General features: G+C 45.0%; 1 protein-coding gene across 1 annotated transcript in view; it reads left to right on the top strand.

Moving 5' to 3' along the window:
- Nucleotides 1–22,083, top strand: part of PNPLA2 (patatin like phospholipase domain containing 2) — a 64,393-nt gene that overhangs the window by 27,501 nt on the left and 14,809 nt on the right. Inside the window, exons 2-3 of the mRNA XM_056851579.1 lie at nucleotides 20,608–20,840; nucleotides 21,654–21,719. Of these exons, the coding sequence (XP_056707557.1) occupies nucleotides 20,608–20,840; nucleotides 21,654–21,719 (299 nt within the window). The remainder of the gene's footprint in view (nucleotides 1–20,607; nucleotides 20,841–21,653; nucleotides 21,720–22,083) is intronic.

Below are 22,083 nucleotides of genomic sequence, written 5' to 3'. Positions count from 1 at the left end.
GATCTTCCGTTTGAACGTGACACCTTATTCGCTGCCAACACAACGGAGTTTCTCACAAATACAAAGAGAGACTGCCAAACCGCAAAGTCTCTGGGAGTGACTTCTTTGTTCCAATCACAGCGTGACAGATATCAGCACCGTTCCCAAAGTTTTGGAACACAGTACCAGAGAACGCAGCACTACCAACGGTTCCAGCCGTATCCTCCTCAGGGAAGGTTCTATCAGCAGGGCCAGCAGAGCCAACACAGAGCCCCCTTCAAACAGCGCTCTACTCCGGGCCCACAACAAAAGGAGCAGAGACAACACACACAAAAGTTCTGACTATCACCCCAGGCTAGCCAAGAAGATCTGCCCTTCTTTAATAGGCTAGCTAAGTTTAAGGAAGCTTGGAGCTCCATTTGTTCGGACTCTTGGGTCCTCAAAGTTGTTGCGGAAGGTTACCGCCTCGAGTTCAAGTTTACCCCAGTTTGCTCTCCTGCAGACTCTGCTAGAGACAACCCGTTCCCTGCCTTTGCACCTCCTGAAGGGTGCTGTACAAGAAGCTTCACCATACTGTTCTGGTTTCTTCTCTAGAATCTTTATGGTGGACAAAAAGGATGGGGGTTCCAGGCCCATTATTGACCTTCGTCTTCTTAATAAATGTTTACGAGTTTCAAAGTTCAGGATGGTTTCCCTGACTTCTGTTATGGAGCTCATCTCCCGACACATGGTTTGCTGTACTAGACCTCAAAGACGCATACTTTCATGTGTCTATACATCAAGACCATAGAAAATTCCTAATGTTTAGGTATGGTTCGAGAGTATTTCATTACACTGTTCTCCCGTTTGGGCTTGCTACAGCCCCTAGGGTATTTACAAAATGCATAGCAGTGGTCATGTCCCATCTTAGAGACCTAGGGTGTAGTATATACCCCTACCTTGATGACTGGCTACTCACAGCTCTTAGCCCTACGGTGCTTACAGACCAGCTAAAGCTGGTTCTCTCGACGCGCGAGAGTTTGGGATTAATGGTCAATGTAAAGAAGTCCAAACTGATCCCTTCCCCTAGAGCCCAATTTATAGGAGCGGTACTGGACTCCTCCAAGGGGAGAGCATTCCTGCCCCAAGATAGAATCATAGCAATTAAAAGTCTGATAAATCATTTCACCAGGTGTAGGCACCAACCCGTGGTTTCTATCCAGAGACTCTTGGGACTGATGGCCTCCACCACAGCTGTTACCCCATTTGCCAGATTACAGATGAGAGATCTACAGAACTGGTTTATTAGAACGTATGACATTACTCGTCACACCCGAATGCACAGACTATCAATCCCAAGAGGGATTCTCAGATCGCTTCAGTGGTGGCTATCTGACCCCAATCTGTTGAAGGGCATGCCTTTTGGTTACTGGAACCCTGATTTTACCCTCACCACCGATGCATCCATGGAAGGGTGGGGAGGGCATTGCGGTACTGATTCAGTTCAAGGAAAATGAAATGCGTATGAGACCTCCATGCACATTAAAATGCTGGAGTTAAGGGCAGTATGTAATGCACTTACCTCCTTTGCAGATATCCTTCGAGACTCCAAGACCCTTCTACAGTCCAACAATACCTGCACAGTGTTTTACATCAACAAACAAGGGGGCACGGGATCCATTCCCCTTTGCAGAGAGTCTCAGAGAGTCTGGAGGGTGGCCATCCAAAACAACATTCACCTGCGGGCCATCCATATAGCGGGGGTTCACAACACCTGGGCGGACTCTCTCAGCAGAGAGTTTCTCAGAAATCACGAGTGGGAACTACAAGACCACTTCCTACTACCTATATTTCAGAGATGGGGATTCCCTCAGGTCGACCTGTTCGCCACCAGGTCCAACAAGAAAGCACCAGTTTCTGCTCCCTAGCAGGAAGCGATTGCTTGTCACTAGGAGACGCTTTCCAAATCAAGTGGTCGGGGGGCCTCTTCTATGCCTTTCCCCCGTTCCCCCTATTAGCAAGAGTGCTGGGGAAGATCAAAGCAGACAACACCTCATGCATTTTGATCGCACCCAGGTGGCCCCGCCAAATCTGGTTCTCGGAACTAATGTCCCTGGCGAAGGGGGTCCTTGTCCCATTCCCCAATCACTCAGGGTTGCTGCGTTGGGGGGACCTAGTCCACCACAACGTGAGCAGACTGCACCTTGCAGCATGGAGAATCCTACCCACCCTTCAATAGGTTTGTCCTCTCCTGTGAAAGATGTATTATTACAAGCCAGAAGGCCCTCTACCCGTTACTCTTATGATAGGAAATGGGAGAGGTTTGACAAATGGGCTAAAGCTAAGGGTATATCCCCCTTCATTTGCCCACTTCCCAGGATACTAGACTATCTCTTGGACCTGACCAAGACAGGGCTCACGGTTTCATCTGTAAGGGTACACCTCGCGGCCTTGTCTGCCTTTCATGATAAGGTTGAGGGTCATACCATTTTCTCACATCCACTGTCCAAACGTTTTCTAAAAGGGCTCAATAATCTTTTCCCCCCTATTCCTAAGTTGACACCTCAGTGGTCTCTTTCCACTGTTTTGGCGAAACTCATGCTTCACCTGTTTGAGCCTTTGGCTTCCACGCATATGTCTTTTTGTTCAACTAAGGTAGCATTCCTTATAGCGGTTACATTGACCAGACGAGTAGGTGAACTAGCAGCTCTCAGGATTGATAGCCCTTTTCTCAGGATACACAATGAAAAGATGGTGTTACAGTATTAAATTTAGACCTAAGGTCATCTCTGATTTCCATATGGCACAGGACCTGGTTCTGCCAGTGTTCTTCCCACATCCAACTTCTCAAGCCGAGAAGACCCTCCATACGCTAGATCTCAGGAGGGCCATACTTTACTATATTGATAGGACGAAACATTTTAGAAAGTCAAATTCGCTCTTTATTTGCTGTCAGGGACTCAAGAAGGGAAGACCTGTGTCTTCTCAGACCATAGCCAGATGGGTAGTTTCGGCCATTAAATCTGCCTATAAACAGGCAGGGGTTACATGTCCACTAGAAGTTAGGGCCCATTCCACCAGGGCTCTTCTGCCACTCTACATAGGAGGATTCCCATCCGTGACATTTGTAAGGCGGCGACGTGGGCGTGTGAAGATACGTTTGTTAAGCACTACGTGCTGGACCTGCAAGCCAGAAGAGATGCAGATGTGGGCAGAGCGGTGCTACAGACGTTGTTCACTTAAGATCGACACCCACCTCCTGATGGTAAGCTTGCTAATATCCCACATGTGGGGCAGCACCGAAGACGGAAGATGAAAACAGAGTTGCACTTACCTGTAACTGCTGTTCATTGATGTCTTCGGTGCAGACACACATCCCTCCCTCTGACCCCACTGTTGACCTAAAAAAGAAAGAAAGAAAGGAATTATTTAGAAGAGTGTTTGTCCGAGCAGATGTTCGGCACTACTTGGAGGGCCTCTGACCTGGCCACGTATTGTGCTTTATGGGGCCTAACTATCATTACCTTCCTTACTTGGTTGGCGGCGGGCGAGGAACTGAAGGGAGGGGGGGATGCTCCTCCCAGGAGCATGCGGACGTTCGGCGCCAAGGCTGTTCCCGCCTGCTAAGGGGAGGGGCATCCCCACTTTGAGGTTTTAGGCTAATAAAAGTTTCCGGCGGCAGGCCTGCCACATGTGTGTCTGCACCGAAGACGTCAATGAACAGCAGTTACAGGTAAGTGCAACTCTGTTTTCTGCTAAAATCTAAATTTATTGGGCAGACCGCTAGGATTGAAAGAACCTGTTGTAGCTTTGTTTTGCATATGGCACACTAACATGCAGATTGACTACCTCTTAATACTCATATGCTGATAACAGATGTATCGATGCATCTGCCCTCCAGCGTTCTATCCTGATAACATTCCTTTGAAGTTAGCTGGTCAAAGTTGTGCAAGGCCACACTGATCTTCCTAGAGAGCTTGCTTGGATTTGAACTCCTGTTTCACCCATCTGCACAGTGATTCTGTACTCCCTTGTACATCCAGAGTTGTTCTTAAATAATACCAATACTCTCCTACTTTCACTATATCTTTGTATATGTGCTAATCCACACTGAGTTGTTGTATGCATGGATTAATTTATACACAAGGCCACACCCCTTTATTCTGTGTGTTCTGTAGTCAGCTCAAGCGGTGTAGTGGTTAGCGTGTCAGACTAGGGTCTGGGAGACCGAAGCTCAGTGGGTGACCTGGGGCCAGCCACACACTCTCAGCCTAACCTTTCTTAGAGGGCTTGTTATGAGGATAAAATGGAGGAGAGGAGAATGATGTAAGCTGCTTTGTGTCCCCATTGGGGGGAAAGGTGAAGTATAAATGAAGTAAATAAATGAGCTAGGTGATTGAATGAGTGGTGGCTGGTCAACTTTAGAGATTCCTGAATGAAATGGATTGTTTAGATCCATTCCAATCTGGTTTCAGGCCTGGTTATGAGACTGAGATGGCCTTGGTCACCCTGGTGGTTGACATGTACCATGAGATGGACAGGCGGAGTGTGACCGTATTAATTATCCTGGACCTCTCGGCAGTTTTTGATACCATCAGTCATGGTATCTGGGACTGGGAGGCACTGTCCTGCCATGGTTCTAGTCCAACCTTGAGGGTAGCTTTCAAAGCGTGGTGCTGGGGGACTGCTGCTCTGCCCCTTGCCCAAGGAGTTCCATCTTGTCCCCCATGTTTTTCAACATCTATGTAAAGCTGCTGGGAGAAGTCATCCGGAGATTTGGGTTGAGTTGCCACCAATATGCGGGTGATGCTCAGCTCTATCTCAGGCTACCAGCAGAAATGGGAGCGGCTGTGGAAACCATGAGCAGGAGCCTGGAGGCTGTTTTAGAACGCACAAGGGCTAAAAAGCTGAAACTGAATTGCTCCTGGTGGGACGATCTGACCCAGAAAACGGGAGGAGAAGTTTTGTAATTTGGGGGTGATCCTAGACTCAGGCCTCCCGTTGGATAAACAGGTGTCAGCTGTATCCAAGGGGTGCCTTTCAACAGCTTTGGCTGGTGAACCAGCTGTGGTCCTTCCTGGGCGGAAAAGATCTCGCCACTGTGGTGCATGCCCTGGTAACATCTAGATTAGATCATTGCAGGGTGCTCTATGTGGGGCTGCCCTTGAAGACTCTCCAGAAACTGCAATTTTACAGAATGCTGCAGCCAGAGAGTTGACTGGAGTTGGTCATATGGACCATTTTGCTCCACTCTTGTTCTATCTACACTGGCTTCCAATTTTCTTCTGGGCTCAATTCAAGGTACTGGTATTACCCTTTAAAGCTCTGTACAACTTGGGACCAACATACATTAAGGACTACCTTCTCCCTTATGAACCTTCCTGTATGCTCCGGTCATCTTCAGAGGCCCTGCTTCGGTTGCCCCTGCCATCTGAAGCTAGATGGGTGGCAACCTGTGAAGGGGCCTTCTCAGTTGTGGCACCAAAACCTGGGAACTCCCTCCCTAGGGAAGTTCATCTGTGTCCCTCTATTGGTATCTTTCACCAGCAGGTGAAGACCATTTTTGTTTCATTTGGCTAGGGATGTCAGCCTCCAGGTGGGACTGGGGATCCCCCAGGATTACAGCTCATCTCAGATTACAGAGATCAGTTCTCCTGGAGAAAATGGATGCTTTGAAAGATGGACTCTGTGGCATAGTACCCCACTGAGGTACTTGTCCTCTCCAGGCTCCCTCCCTGATTTGAGAGTTTCCCAACTTGGATCTGGGCACCCTACCCCACCTGGCAGCTCTAACTGGTATACCCCCTATAATGGTTACTGGCCCTCCTTCTGGTGTTGCTTGTTTATATGCTTTTAATTGAATCATTTTATAATTTTTAATGTGTTTTAAATTGCTTAAATGTGTTTAATTGTTTGAAATGTTCGCTGCCTTGTGCACCTGATGGGATCAAAAGGCAGCAGAAAAATATTTTAGGTAAATAAATAGTAGATTAGGTGCCTGAGGATATGGGAGCTGAACCTTTCCCCCACGGCCCAGCCAGGATGGGTAAGAAAGTACCACAAGCCACGGACCATAGTGAGGAAAGGCAGGGGAGGGTTCAGCTCCTCATATTCATGCATATCTTCATTGCAAAAAATAAAAAAACCTTAGACCTCGCCCCACCCTTCTTTAGATGCAGATATATCTCCCCCTCCCCCATCATGTCTCCTTTGAACCTTGATAGGACTAAAGAGCTATGTTCGAAGAGGAAAAGCAGGGTAGGACTGTAGGTTGAAGGGCTTCAGAAAACTGAAAGTAAGGTACTATACACTGGGCTCTTCTATTGGTTAGCTGGCTGGGCAAAATAAATATGCTGAGACCTTAATTGTACATTCAGCAAAAAGAGCTGGGATTTTCCTGGTCTGACTGGAAAAGTTCAGTGATAAGGGCTCAATCTTGCCAGCTGACTAAAGAAGAAAATACCTTTGTCCTTGTAGTGCTGGGCCCTTAAGAGGGTAGGGTGTGGATGGCCAAGCAGTAACATACATTTTCTCAGCCTGGCGTCATATCCATACCTCTGATCAATCATTTTCATCAACAGTAGTCTTCATCTTGGGAAACAGTTCTGCAGGTTTGTCTATAGTGGTACATATATTTTTTTAAAGTCTGAATACAGAGAATCAGTCCTCTGTCAGAAAATCATCCTGATTATTCTGCTTTGAGGACTCACACACACAGTTGATGGCCGAAAACGCATGGGATGTTTTGCCTTGGATTTGCCGCTCTCTAGATGCACATTTCTCCCATCTGAATTCTCAAAACTCTGCATGGGGGCTTATTTTTGAGCTTTGAGAATTTGGCTAGGGAAAATGTGCATTTAGAGAGCGGCAAATCCAAGGCGCAACCTCCCATGAGTTTTTCCTGACTCTGTCTTGTGTTAAATAGAACAAGGAGATGATTATTCTGAAGCAGCTGAATTAAGCTAAAAGCCTGAAGCTCTTTGTGATGGACAGAGCCAAGCCTATCCCCTTTTCCATTATCTGCCAATGCCCTTTGTAGCCTGGTGATCTGGAGAGATCCACAGAAACGACCAATCAAGGCTCTTGGAACACTTGGAGGGAGGGGGAGGAGCAGAGGGGAAAGAGCCATTTAAGGCAATTTTGAGTCAGATGGGGTTCAGAGGTTCCTTAACCAGGGTAGGGATATCCCACAGTCTCCAGTCACTTGAGGTGAAAGTGGACTGTTTTGTGTGGTGGCCTGGTGTGACACATTATAGGGATGACAGCCTCCAGGTGTGACCTTGAGGATCCCCCGGAATGACAGCTCCTCTCTACACTGCAGAAATCAGTTCCCCGGAAGGAAATTGATGCCTTGGAGGGTGGACTCTATGGCATTTCACCACACTGAGGTCCCTGTCCTCCCCAGGGCTCCTTCCCCAAATCTCCAAGAGTTTCCAAACCTAGATCTTGCAACCCTACCCCCCATCCCCCACCAGTGGCGGGGGGACCTGGCAACCCTATAGCGGTATATGCATCACATATGTAGTCTTCCTGGATGACTGGAAAGCTCATGAGGACAGTGGCAACTGGGCCATGTGGGTTTCCCCCCACCAAAAATGTTTATGTGCCCGCTGTTGCCACCTCAAACCATCAGACTTCTCCAGTGATGGGGTAGAGTACAGCAGTTGTGGCCAACTTCTTTGACCAGTTCCATATGCAGCCCTGCTCCCCCCCCCGTGGAAAAAACTGGCAGAAGTATAGGTCTGACTCAACAGTCCCGTGAGCCCCGTTACTTCTCACCAGGAGTACCACAACCTCTCCCTCCCTGCAGTCTGTGCTGTGCTCAGCACCTGTGCCACAGTCTGACTACTTAAGAAGAGTTAGGGAGGAGATTCAGACAAACAAGTATCTTGCCCATTTTAGGTCTCACTACTGTTCTTCTGGACTGTTTCTGTATTAATTTGGTGCCATAGCTGCAGTTCTCTCGTGCTACTTACCATATTCAGCCTTGCATAACAATAATCTTTATGACGAAAGACTGATGGATCAGGCTGGTTATCATCATTTTATCTTATATTCTAATTGCAAAGTCGGCCAAATCTTTGGATACTTAAATCTGGTAACTGGAGTTTTGAACAGGCAAGACAGATCTTTCTACAAACCTGAAAAGTGCCCCAGGTTTGCCCAAAAAATGTGAAATCTTAAAAAAATAAACATTGGGGAGTTTAAAAATCCCGAACATGATCAAAGGAGTGCCTGTAGCACCTGTAGCTTTAAGCAACGGATTCCCTCAGTGGGTGTTGCTAAGCAACCACAGTATTCCAAAACTTGGTTCTTTGAGTAAAAGCAAGGAGGAGGGGCAGAGCCCTTTCCAGGCCAATTTTAGCTTTTAAGGAAGGGCACCTTGGGGTCAGGCCTGTAAGGTTGCCAGCTCCAAGTTGGAAAATTCTTGGAAATTTTGGGGTGGAGTCTGAGGAGGGCAGGGTTTGGGGAAGGAAGAGGCCTCAGCTGAATATAATACCATAGAGTTCACCCTCCAAAGCATTTATTTTCTCAAAGGAGACAGATCTCTGTTGTATGGAGTTCTGTTGTAATTCTGGGAGATTTCCACGTCCCACCTGGAGGTTGGCAATCCTAGGCCCAGAAGCAGCCTCTGGGTGACTTCATACCACCCAACTTCCATGACTCTACTAGGCCTGGCTGCTTGCTACTGTTCAACAGCAGCAATCTTATGAAAGCTGCTGTGGTGTAGCAGTTAGAGCTTCAGGGTAGGGTCCAGAAGACCCAGATTCAAATTACCATTTTCCTGTGGTAGCTCACTGGGTGATTTTTGGGCTAGTCACATACTTTCAGCCTAACCTACCTCACAGGATTGTCTGTGGATAAAAAGGAGGAGGAGAATAACATCGGCAGCTTTGGTCCCCAATGTGGAGAAAGGTGGGTTAGAAATGAAGTAAGTAAATAATAAATATAGCTGAAGATGGGAGACATATATAAGGTAGGTTGGTGAATGGCTGAGGACAGAGAGAGGCAGGGAAAGGGGAGATGATATGGGGGTTGTCAGGAGGAAGGAAAGAGGAAATAGTGTGGGGAGGGGGATACAGAGGCAAGCAAGGTGCCATCCCACAAGTCCTTGAAGTTTCCCTATGATGCAAATGGGCTTTGGCCTGGTAGCTGGCACTACGGTTTTCCTAGGTAAAGTTGCTGGGGTGGGGAGGAGCTTAAGACAGAGGAGCAGATAAAGGTAGGTTTGCTGATAGGTGGGAAGGACATAGGGTTGCCAACTCAAGGTTAGGAAATTCCTAGAGATTTCGGGGTGGAGCCTGTGGAAGGGGGGTTTGAGGAGGGGAGGGACCTCAGAGGGGTATAATGCCATAGACTCCACCCTCCAAAGCAGCCATTTCCTCCAGGGAAACTAGGGTTGCCAACCTCCAAGTGGGTTGAAGGAAAATAACAAGCAACCTCCAAGTGGGAGCTGGATATCATCTGGAATTACAACTGGTCTCCAGATGACAGAGATCAGTTCCCCTGGAGAAAATGGCTGCTTTGGAGGGTGGAGTCTATGGCATTATACCCTGCTGAGGTCACTTCCTTCCCCAAACTTCGCCCTCCCAGAACTCCACCACCAAATCTCCAGGAGTTTCCCAACGTGGAGCTGGCAACCCTAAGGGGGAACCAATCTCTGTAGTTGGAAGATCTGCTGTGATTCCAGGAGCTCTCCAGGCCCCACCTAGAGGTTGGTAACCATAGAAGGAGAGGAGGAAGCAGGAAAAGAGGAGAGGCTACAGGGGCTTTCAGGAAAGGGAGAGAGGAAATAATTGGGGAGGGGGAAAAGAGACGCCTCCTGCAAGTCCTTGCAGAGTCCCTCTTGGAATTATTATATTCTAATAGCAGAAGGATTCTGATACCAGCCTGTGCTAAGTTCAGTTTGTGTTACTGTACATGTGTCGTAATATCAGTAAATTATTTCTGTGCAGGAGAGCAACGATCAGGCAAGAATGACACACAGAGGCACGAGGAAGAGGAAGGTCTTTGTTGTTCCACACTGTAATGGAAAGTCCCCCTCCCTTGCTTTCCTGTAGCAGCACCAGTGTTGCAATGTTTGTGTGTGTGTGTTTGTGTAGGAAGGCTACACTCACATTCACTCTACACTTGTACAATGGCAGTTGCATCAATGCATCTGGCAGGGGCTTTGCAGGAGGAGGAGTACATGCTTTCCCCCTTTTGCACGGGGCTGGCTCAGTTACTGCCGACTCCAAGGCACTATTAACTGATATGGGCTGAGCCATAGTTGTACAACCTCATTCCATCCTTCAGGCCAAAGGTTCTTAGATAGAATTCCTTTCGTTACCATGGCTGACCCCTCAGAATACTTCAGTTCTAAGGATACATTCTACAGTCTTCTGGCCCTTCCAGATGCTGCACTGCCTTTTTTAATTTAATTACACGTTTGGCAACATTGGAATAAGCTTTAAAAGGTTGGAAGATCAGCCGAACTGTTGGTTAATACCTTGTAAAGTATGTGAACTGGTAAGGAAACTGGAAAACCACCTTATACCTAAAAACAGAATATAGTCTGTGGCTGAAATGAATTTATGGATTTTCAGTTAGCTTACATTACAATGAAAAAGCCTTTTGGAGACTACAGTTTTGTCTTTAATTATTATATTATTGCAGCATATTAATGCAAGTACTGCATAATTATAATTGTTTTCAAATGTTGTATATTCTCCCTAAACTGAAATGCTGACTATTTGCATTAACTGTTTTGAGCTTTGTCATTTGTGCGTTTCAGAAATGTACTTTGAATAGGCTGGATTTGCAAATGCAGGTCCTGTTCATTAAAAACCACTGTAGAATGTCAAAATGATGAAATATGGCAGTATTGTCAACATCCTTGCCAGTAAGGTCATATTAAGAACTTCCTCATAAAACCATATGGCAACCTGGGCAAAAGGTTCAATAGAAAGTAATCCCCCCACCCCAATATTAACTCCCAATTGATGGAGAAATACTTGCCCATCTAGACAGCTGTAATGCAAAAAAATTGAGCAAGCTGTGGTTTGTCAAAACAGGGAAAATTTAATTCATTGTAAGCCATGCAAGTAGGCACTCTTGTATTTTAGGACCTTCCCCTGTTAAAGCTGCCTTGTGTCAGAATCCTAAGACATCTGGTTGAGTCAAATATGAAAGAAACTTGGGTCATGGCTCAAAGCCAGGCTTTCCAAGAACCCTTTTCCACAGAATTATTTGTTTGGGCAATGCCCTATCTTGAGTGTTTACAGAGTCCTTTCTGTTTAGCACAGGAAGGGCCCTGCCTCTTCATGCTACACTTTAAATCGAGAGCAGCAGGAAGACTTATGGCTAACTCCCCATCCCCCATGGAGTAGCTGTAGGACCTGGAAGTGCAGAAAGATAATATGTAGAAACCTCCACATGGGGATAAATCTGAGGAACAAATAGTTCTAATACATGTATTTCTCAACACCCTGAGGGAACATCCCTTTTAAACCATTTAATGAGATGGTCATGTGAGTGTCTAATGCCTGCAAGGGAGTGTTGTTTTCCCATATAAGTGATAATAAGAAAGCTTCTGTTTACCAATCTTCTACAGTTTCTACACTTTAGTGTTTTTCCTCAGTTTGAGGAGAGCTTTTAGGGAGGGACATACTGACCAGTAAGGTTATCATCCTGCCCCCCCTTTAAAATAAAAAAAGGACTGAAGCAGCAAAAAGGTCTGTTCCTTCTTCTCTGCCCCCCTTCCTGATTTTTTCCTTCCTGCTATAGCAAGACAGGCAACGCTTGACTCTTGTGTGATGAGTCTGGGCAGAGCTGGGCAGAAGGTGCTGTAGCTGAATCCTAACCTGGTACTTCCAAATGTATGAAGAAGTTGGCAGGGAAGTCATGATCTCCCTAACTTTATTCACCAGGTGTATTTTATAGAGCCAGAAATCGAGGCCAATGTATTGTCCTCAATCATTGCCCTATCTTTAGATGCTGGGGATTGATGAGGGTAGTACCTTTTAAAACAGGTTTCCAGATGCAGAGGAACCTCAGATTGTCCTGTAGTTAAATGTTTGTATAAAAGAGCCATGTCATGAATATTAAAGAACTGCAAGTTTTAACTAGCTGAAATTCATGACTGACTATCTCTGCAAATTTGAACTTGTCCTTATTATTGCTCTTTCCATATTTGTAGGAAAGCGTGACCTGTCATTCTGAGAGTGTCAACAAAGTAATACCCAAACCTTTGCTGTGTTGTGCCTTTCCATGTCAAAGCCTGTCACGCAACCGCTTTTAAAAATGTAGGCTTCCACACACACACACACAAACCTCCTCCAACTGCTTTTAGGAAAAACTGGGCTGTGGCTCAGTGGTAGAGCATCTGCTTGGCATTCAGAAGGTCCCAGGTTCAATCCCCGGCATCTCCAGTTAAAGGCTCTAGGCAAGTAGGTAAAGTGAAAGACCGCTACCTGAGACCCTAGAGAGCTGCTGCCGGTCTGAGTAGACAATACTGACTTTGATGGATCAAGGGTCTGATTCGCTATAAGGCAGCTTCATGTGTTCAATGTTGGTTTTCCCCCAAGAGTGTTAAAAATACCAAGCAGTTCATAAGAAGTGTTTAAATTAGCACTTGCAGCTGGTGCTTCGAACTAGAATTGCCACTTCTTCCTGAAGACAACAGATGACTCATGTCTGTTCACAGTGGCTGGCTGGTTGGCAAGGCCGGAGCTCCACTGCTCCTCCCCCCCTTTTGAAATAAAGTATGTTTTTTCAACTCCCGCCACCATAAAATGAAGGAGTCAGAAATGCCTGTCCAAGCAAGGAAAAGTGATGAATTGGATCATGACAGTGTACAGGCTCCTTCTGAACCACTAGGAATGCAGATTTTTTTTTTTGCCATGAGAAAAGGTTTTATTTCTTTATGGAAATCAAGTTATGTAATTGGGAATTGCTCATAGGGAGGCAAGAGGCTTGAGTGGACCTCATTCTGTAACGTTGTAATAAAATCAGTTTGAAGAAGGAAAACAAAAGTGGTGGTGGGGAAATCTGATGTGAGGGAACTGAAAGAGGAGCTTAGCCAGAGGTCTTAATAATGCTGAGTGATCCTAAACTGCAGCATTTTTGCAAGGAGGCTGGAATTGCAAGTCTGATAAGCACCATCAGAGCTGTTAGAACGCTATATCAGTCATGCTTTCCTAAGCTTCTCAATGCAGGAGTTAGCTTTCCACAATAGCTTGTGCATTCAGTCAACTTGGGTTCTTTCTCTTCTGAAAACAGTGTGCAGATTTAGGTGGACAAATTGGAACATTTGTGTTAGATGTGTAACAGATATTAGATGTGTCTGTTCAATTTGGAATCCTCCCCCATTTTATCGGACTTGGATTAGGCATGGACTACTAGGAAAACCCATTCTCTTGTGCTTCCCACTTCTTCCTTTTAATCTTTTAGATTCTGATCTCTACAAAAAATAAAGCATGTTTGTAGTAGCATTCAGTATCTCCTTGGGGCTCAAAAGAAGTACTTTGACTTGGTACCCAACTGTGTTCCTAATGATTTTCAGAAAGAGAGCTGGGGAGTCCGGACCTCAATTAGAAGGGTAGGTAGGTAGGTAAAAAGCCCTGTGAGCAATTCCTAACTTGTAGAACAGAAATGAAAGGCAGCATCTATATGCAGATGCTGGCATACCTTCTTAATCTTAGTAGATGGACAGCCTCTGACTTGAAGATTATTATCTTATTACAGGGTTGGCAGCAAAACCCTGCAGTGGATTAGAATTATGTTTTGCCTGGTTGGCACTTGTAGTAATCCTCCCTTTTGTATTGACTCAACTCATACATGAAGCCAAACTGCAGTTAGTAGAAATCATGGATGCTCATTTGAAACTCTGGTATCTTATTATGGTTTTCTGGAGAGTTGCAAAGCATGGCTTTGGGAGGGGCTGTGGCTCAGTGGTAGAGCGTCTGCTTGGTGTGCAGAAGGTCCCTGATTCAATCCACAGCATCTCTAGTTTAAAAAAGGACCAGGCGATAGGTGATATGAAAGACCTCAGCCTGAGACCCTGAAGAGCTGCTGCTAGTCTGAGTAGACAATATACTGACTTTGATGGACCAATGATCTGATTCAGTATAAGGCAGCCTCATGTATATGCCTAGTCCCTTCGAACACCATGCCAAATCAAAGTTAATCTTCCTTGACTATGGTTTGATGTGATGTCTGAATTGAATCATTGTCCATAATACCTTGTGGGACTCCTGCTCTAGGACACATACATTTTAATGTGATATAAAATGAGATCCTTTTGATCTCTCATTCACTGACAATCACTCCTTCAGTATTGCCTTTTTATAACTGATTTAAAGGCACAAAGGCATTTGTGTCCCTCCATAGGTCAGTAATGACCCAGTGCTTGCACAGGAGATCACCTTTACCTGTTCCCCAATTTGGGAAGGATTTGAAATTTGTCTGCAGCAGGGATGAAATGGGACTGGGAGGAAGCAGCAGCTGTGGTACAGAATTTATTTTTTTTAAAAAAACCCACCTTTGAACCAGTATGTACAGTATTTTCAACAAGTAGTTAAGAGATGTTATGTGGATGATGAGCGGCAGTGACTGGGCAGTCAACTTGCTGCATATTTGACTCCCTTTCCAAAATTGTGTGCCTTTTTGGACTTTATCATTTATCTCTAGCTGGGATTTCTCTCCTCAGAAGTTCTCCCAGGCTCTGCTACTGGTAACTTGGCTGAATCTTCCTATTCATGGTGCATTTCTCTCTGGTGAAAAGACAACTGTGCTGCAGGGGCAAAAACAAGTTCAGCAAAAACAAGCTGTAGGAAGTAAGAACAAATGTGGAACTTGTGCAAATGGGAAGGCTATAGCCTAAAGCAGGTTGCCAAATGGTGTAGAGACCAGCCAGTGAGTCAGGATAGGCCATGGAAGACTGCTGAAATTATGACTGGAACAAGATAAACAAAAAGGGGAAGAAGAAGAAGAGTTGGTTTTTATATGTTGACTTTCTCTACCACTTAAGGAAGAATCAAACCGGCTTACAATCAGTCACCTTCCTTTCCCCTCCCCACAACAGACACTCAGTGAGGTAGGTGGGCTGAGAAGAGCTCTAAGAGCTGTGACTAGCCCAAGGTCACCCAGCTGGCCTCATGTGCAGGAGTGGAGAAACCAGCCCAGTTCACCAGATTAAGAGCCCAACGCTCATAACCACCGCTCTTAACCACTACACCACACTGGCTCTTGAAGCTGTTGAAGTCAGATTGTGGGAGAAATTAGTGTTCTAAATAAACTGTGTGAGGATTGAGCCTTAGACTTCGGCAGGTTTTCACTCAGCTCCCAGAAATACATAGGAGCCTTTTCTGTCTGGTGTGAACTCAGGCTAGAAAGTGAAGGGGAAATATTTTATTCAGTTGAATGCTCACTTTGTCCAATAGAGATTTTACATTCCTGTTAGCTGATTTAAGACTCCCCTGTATACTGGCCAAGAATAGCAAACATAGCTGGAATGTCCCTGCCCTTTGCTCAAAGATGGAGCCACTCCAAGAGAGCCACAGGTTCCAAAAATGAGCAGCATCTGTGTCCGTCCTGCCTCTTGCCTTCAGGCAAGTCTTATCTGTTGCTACTAATTCTTTTTTTGTTCGTCAAATACTCAAATATTTTTATAGACCAAACTGAACTCTGCTGGCAAGAAAGTGACTGTGGTGATTTCTTCAGGGTGGGGTCTTGGCTTAAGTCTTAGGAGACTGTAAAAAGTTGAAGGATTTCCCTAAAGACCTTCTAGACTTCTGAGAGAGGATATATGGGGGAAAGGAGGGAAGAGGATGATCAACTGTGATATTCACACAGTACCCAAAATATCCTTAAAAGAAGATTGCGGGCTGACCAAATACTGGAACTCAGAAGAGGGGAGGTAAAATTGAGAATATCCAGTATTTGTTTCTGTTATTACTAGTCTTCTACTAAGAATTTAGGAGCCCTGTGGTGCAGAGTGGTAAGCGGCAGTACTGCAGTCCAATCTCTGCTCATGACCTGAGTTCGATCCCAATGAAAATTGGTTTCAGGTAGCTGGTTCAAGGTTGGCTCAGCCTTCCATCCTTCCGAGGTCGGTAAAATTAGTACCTGTCAGCTTGCTGGGGGTAAAGGGAAGATGACGGGAAGATGCTGGCAAACCACCCCATAAAAACAAAGTCTGCCTAGTAAACGTTGGGATGTGACATCACCCCATGGGTCAGGAATGACCCGGTGCTTGCACAGGGGACCTTTACCTTTTACTAAGAATTTGGTAATGACATATTTTGGGAATAATATTGTTCCTTAATATGAAGTCAGTGGGTGTTGTTGTTGTTGGGGGGAGGGGGTCAAGCTAGGACTGGGGAGACCTGGATTCACTTGGTGACTTTGAGCTAGTTGTTCTCTTTCTCAGCCTAATGTACCTGATGGGTAAAATGGAGGAGGGGAGAATCATTTATGCTGTCCTGAGCTGCTTGAAGAAAGGTTGAGGTGAAATGTAATACGAGCACATCTTCTCTCTCTCTACCCCTTCTGCTCCAGCATGCCTATTGATAGTCCTCTGTGGCATTCCTGAAGCTCAGCCTGTTGGTTTTCCCTGTGTATATATAGTATCTTGAAAGATTACAACATTGGCTCATGAATCTTTGCTGCTGTCATATACCTTGGAGCCCATCTGAATGAACCCAGTCCCCTGCTGGCTATGCTCTGAATCAGGGCCTCTTTTCTAGGAAGCCTGAAGTTCACTCAGTCAGTCCCCTCTCTCTAGGGAGTTTTTGGCACTGCCCGGCCAGCTAGTGGGCTTGTGTAAATGAAGTAAGAGAAATCTCTTACGCAGAAGTGTGGCATTTTACGTGTTTGGCAAGAGCCGCTTTCCACAGGACTCAAAGGTCAAGTAGTTGAGGGGAGGAGCTATTCCTTCCCCTCCTACCATCCTGTAATTGTGGGAGAGAATTGAGGCTGTGTCAGTGATGTGCTATCATGCTGTTGTTGCATGCCCAAATAATGCCAACACAAATGACTTTCTTGGAGATCTGTGATACCAAACTTCTCTATGTGGACTGTGATCAAGGGGGAAGGGATCCAGTTGAAAGGATTGCAGGAAGTCCTGGAGACTAACTTAGGTCAAGTATAGCAATAGGAAGAGCAACTGTCCTATGCCTGCTTTAGAAATGTGAAGACTGATATCCTAATTGAGTGAATTTACCCTAGGTAGCACTAACAGAATGATAATGTAGGCTATTTTAATTAGTGTTGAGGTTGGTTGATGAGGATTTCTTTGGGACGAAGACATTTGTGCTGCAATCAGGAGTCTCCTAATTAATTAGATTTTAAACTGCTGTAAATATTTGTAATGAGCAGCACTTTCCCCCTTTGCAATCAGCAGGGAAGACAATTTAGCAAACAAAAAAGTACTTCTTAAGTAACCTGATGTTGGTTTGTCTTTTGAAACAACCACACAATTCTGCTGTGCTACTGTTTCTGGTGCTGTGACCGTGGTTCTCAGCAACTAGAGTGGGCATGATGAATGAGCAGGAGTGGGGTAGGGGCTTCGGCTGCCAATCTGGCACACCGTTACTAACAGCCCCTTTGTTTAACCCTTGACTATAGGTAAAGGCCCCCTGTGCAAGCACCGAGTCATTCCTGACCCATGGGGTGACGTCACATCCCGACGTTTACTAGGCAGACTTTTGTTTTACAGGGTGGTTTGCCAGTGCCTTCCCCAGTCATCTTCCCTTGAAGATTTTACCCACCTTGGAAGGATGGGAGGCTGAGTCAACCTTGAGCCGGCTACCTGAAACCAACTTCCGTCGGGATCGAACTCAGGTCGTGAGCAGAGCTTGGACTGCAGTACTGCAGCTTACCACTCTGCGCCACGGGGCTCCTAAACCCTTGACTAGATTCATATTATTTGTTTGTGTCACTTTCTCACCTGCACCTGCTAAAGCTTGCGAGGGTGGAAGATAGGCGTTCAAGCCCTAACAAGTTGCACTGGGATTTTCTTTTGGAGGTCTGGCAGCTGGAATCTACGAGCTTCCCTACCCCACCCAACTGTTTTCCTACAGCAAGTCTTTCTAGCTAGATGCCCCAAAGGCAGTGGGGGAAATGGGTGTCTCCTTGTTTTTCTACTACGACAGGCCTCTGGCCCACTCCCATTTACTGGGCTGTCTGTTCAGTTTTACTTCCCACAAATGTTTGTTTCTGAAGGCGCATGACAACAAACAGTGGAGTTATCACAAATAGGGAAAGCTCTGCTTCTCAAGTTAAAGTTTGGGCTCTGAAGAAACTGGTCTTCCTTCATGAGGATTTGGATATTTTTTTAAAAAGGATAGTAGCTATCAAAACATTTTTTTATAGGGAGGGCCAAATGGAGTTCCCGTTGGCTAATGCTGATTTGTCAGCCTCCCCTCCTTTGCTTTTTGTCAGAACAGAAAGCTTGTGGGCTTTTAGCTGTAAGTGTAGGGTAATAGTGTGTATCAGACATTTATCATAGACACTCTTATTTGGGTATAAGGAATCATAGAACCTTATTGATTGCAGCTGGCATCCTGAGATACACAACCTGTTCAGATGCTCAAAAATCCTTAGGGAACTCTCCCTTGGCCAGCCTACCTCACAGAGTTGCTGTAAAGGGGAAGGGAGTCTATGTATCCCATCCTGAGCTCCTTGGAGGATGGGATTAAAAAAAAAATCAAAATAGTCTTTTCATTAAGTGAATATTGAGGTTTGTGGTAGAATAAAGAATATTTCAAAACAGCATAGGACCAGGTTTCAAAAAGTAGTCTTAAGCTAAGAGTGTACCTTCTGCTGACTATTTTATTAAGTGGAATCTTGTATTCAGATTTTTTAAAATCATATTTTAAAAAAATGATAAAATAATTAAATTTACAATATTTTAACCCTGATTCATGTTTTGCGATGAGCAAGAGGGAGAACAGATGAATGGAAATTACTCTAATCACAAGGAAAAGGGCAAAAGGTAAATTAAAATGTCTTGGATAAGCCATGGATGGGTCATTTGGGCTTCCCTAATTGTAGCTTGCAATTCTGGTTTGGTGACAAATAATAGTTTGTGGTAAATAGTTTGTGGTAACCATAATGTACCTATTGCGGATGTCACGGCAAACTGTAGTTCCTGCAAATGAGGAAATAAGGGATTGGAGTGGGGTGGGGACAAAAAGATGAAGAGGAAACGTGCATGCCTACAACATCGCTTGGACATTGTGGCCGAACTGGGCCAGCTGGAAGATCCCCCCTCCCTAGAGGGAGAAATTGACCATTGGGCCAACGGAACAACTACAGTTCTGAAGTATATGTGAAGGGATACCATATTTCATAGCTGGAGAACTGTCAGTGTGTTAGAGCACTTGTAAATTGTTACTACCCCTATATGTTCTCCCTTAGTGAAACTGGGTTTGTTAGGTTTGTTCCAAATCAGTAAATCTATATTTGGTTTATTGAATTTTTACCTTGCCTGCCTGGAAAGCTATGGTTTATATAATGAGGCACAGTGCAAGCTTAGGAGCAAACTTTCATGGATGCTTTATTATGCTGGGGGACACATGTAGCTTTATAATTGGTAGGTGTTTCTCTCGGCTGTGTTTTAAGTAGGTTTCAAGAGGCACCCATTTGTCCACTAAAATGCTGACCTGGAAGTGAATGAAATAGAATAGCTGGTACTACAATTGTTTTTCAGACTTACCAGAGAATTTTTACTACTGTTAACATACTTGTTACAATACCGGAGATGAAATGCAGAATTTACAGTTCATATGTTTACTACTTTTTAGTGGTTAAAGGACTTGATACAAACTTTAGAATAAAAAGACCACTGGAAGCCATTAAGCACAACAAGCAGCTGTGAGGGATTCTCCTTCATGTCAGATGAGAAGAAACCCTAGGATAGAGTGATTATGCTAATGGTTGGGATTTTCACATGGGCTGATATATTTAACTTGAGGCTAGGGATGAAAAGCATGTGAATTCACAGTGCCTTGGAATTATGAGTCCTATATCAATGTTGTCATTCTTGAATGACTCAAAGGTTACGGGTGGCAAAAAAAGCTACCATTTGAGAGTTGGCTTCATGAGAATTGTGTTTTGAATGCCTTAGCTAATGAGTCAATTGGCTGCATCAGAGATTGTCCTTAGCACTTGTCCCGTTTTCTGTACACGAAAAACTTGCCACAAACATTTGTCACAAGGAATTCCTGAGTGACTGCAACTTCCTGTGGTGTGTAGTCCATTTGGACAAACCATGTATTTTTATCACATTGTGTGTGTGTGCGCGTGTGAAGTGACCTTACTTGCTCATCTGTATCTTATGGTATAAAAGTAACTACCAGATTGTGAGGGTAAGGCTACTGTAGAATGTACCAATAGGGTTTGCAGACAGAACATAGTAGGCAGTCCTGGGTTTAAATGTTCTTCCACTAATCATCTCGTCTTCACAAGCCCTCTTGAATATCACTACCATTTTTTTATTCTTCAGATGGTTGAATTAGTGTCTGGTGTATAAATTCTCTCAGCATATCTTGTAGGCTTTCTTCACTGTGGTGTATATGTTGAGGCGGGGGGTGGTTAAAGATAATCTACATAGAGTGGCATGCAGCAGTGGCATCCCTTTAATGAGCATTGGTTTCCATGTTGTAGGTGAGGCTGGTGCAAATATCATCCATGTCTCTAAAGAAGCTCGGAAGAGGTTTCTTGGCCCTCTCCACCCATCCTTCAACCTGGTGAAAATCATCCGCACTTGCCTATACAAGACCCTGCCAGTCAATGGTCATGAATTGGCCAGCGGACGCTTAGGCATTTCACTGACACGGGTCTCAGATGGAGAGAATGTCATATTATCAGAGTTCAACTCCAAGGAGGAACTTATCCAGGCAAGTACTAACAAGTTGTCTGCTTACTGGTTTTGCATATGGAACTGTATGTTCCTACCAGTCAGAGACTGGGAAGCTTGAATGGCTATATTTTCACTACGAAAACTGTCCTGTAACTATGACTTGGTCCATCATACTCTTTACTTTGGTGTTCTTGATATGTAAGTCCTCCACTTCATAGAATCATAGAGTTGGAAGGGACCACCAGGGTCATCTAGTCCAACCCCCTGCACAATGCAGCAATTTCACAACTACCTTCCCCACACACCCCCAGTGGCCCCTACTCCATGCCCAGAAGATGGCCAAGATGCCCTCTCTCTCATGAACTGCCTAAGTTCATAGAATCAGCATTGCTGACAGATGGCCATCTAGCCTCTGCTTAAAAACCTCCAGGGAAGGAGCACTTACCACCTCCCAAGGAAGCCTGCTCCAACAAGGAACCGCTCTAACTGTTAGAAAATTCTTCCTAATGTGTAGACAAAAACTCTTCTGATTTAATTTCAACCCGTTGGTTCTGGTCTGACCTTCTAGGGCAACAGAAAACAACTCGGCACCCTCCTCTATATGACAGCCCTTCATGTACTTGAAAATGGTTATCATATCCCCTTTCAGTCTTCTCTTCTTCATGCTAAACATACCCAGCTCCTTCAACATTTCCTCATAGGACTTGGTCTCCAGACCCCTCACCATCTTTGTTGCCCTCCTCTGGACACATTCCAGTTTATCTACATCTTTCTTAAATTGTGGGGCCCAAAACTGAACACAATACTCAGTTTTTCCGTAGACATTTTCTTAGTATTTTGTTTGTTTCAGGCATGTGTTTGCAGCACTTTCATCCCTGTGTACTGTGGCCTGATCCCTCCAAGTCTTCAAGGAGTGGTAAGTAGGCTTTCCGAATGTGTATACTGCTATTTGGGGCCTTCATGAAGTATGCTTGTGCATCAAGGAGGGGGAAGCAGCAAAATTACCATGAAGGAAGGAGAAAGCATTGCTTTCAAAAGAGATGTCATGTTTGTGCTGGAGAAGAAAACACATCAAAAAGATGAGCCGCTGATTGTAATGGGTCCTGGGCTATGACTGGAAGACGCAATACGGGAAATGTGGCTGAAGTTAAGTAGGCGTGGGCCTGGCAAGTGCCTGGATGGGAGACCTTCTGAGGATCCTATGTAATCCACCTTGAATCCCATGAAGGAACAAATTGGGATGGAAATTAAATAAGTAAATGCGCTAGTCTGGCTTGGAA

Source organism: Euleptes europaea, chromosome 6 (genome assembly GCF_029931775.1).
Source record: "Euleptes europaea isolate rEulEur1 chromosome 6, rEulEur1.hap1, whole genome shotgun sequence".
NCBI lineage: Eukaryota > Metazoa > Chordata > Lepidosauria > Squamata > Sphaerodactylidae > Euleptes > Euleptes europaea.
The sequence above is the reverse complement of the archived record's forward strand: the minus strand, read 5'-3'. Positions and strand labels throughout refer to the sequence as shown.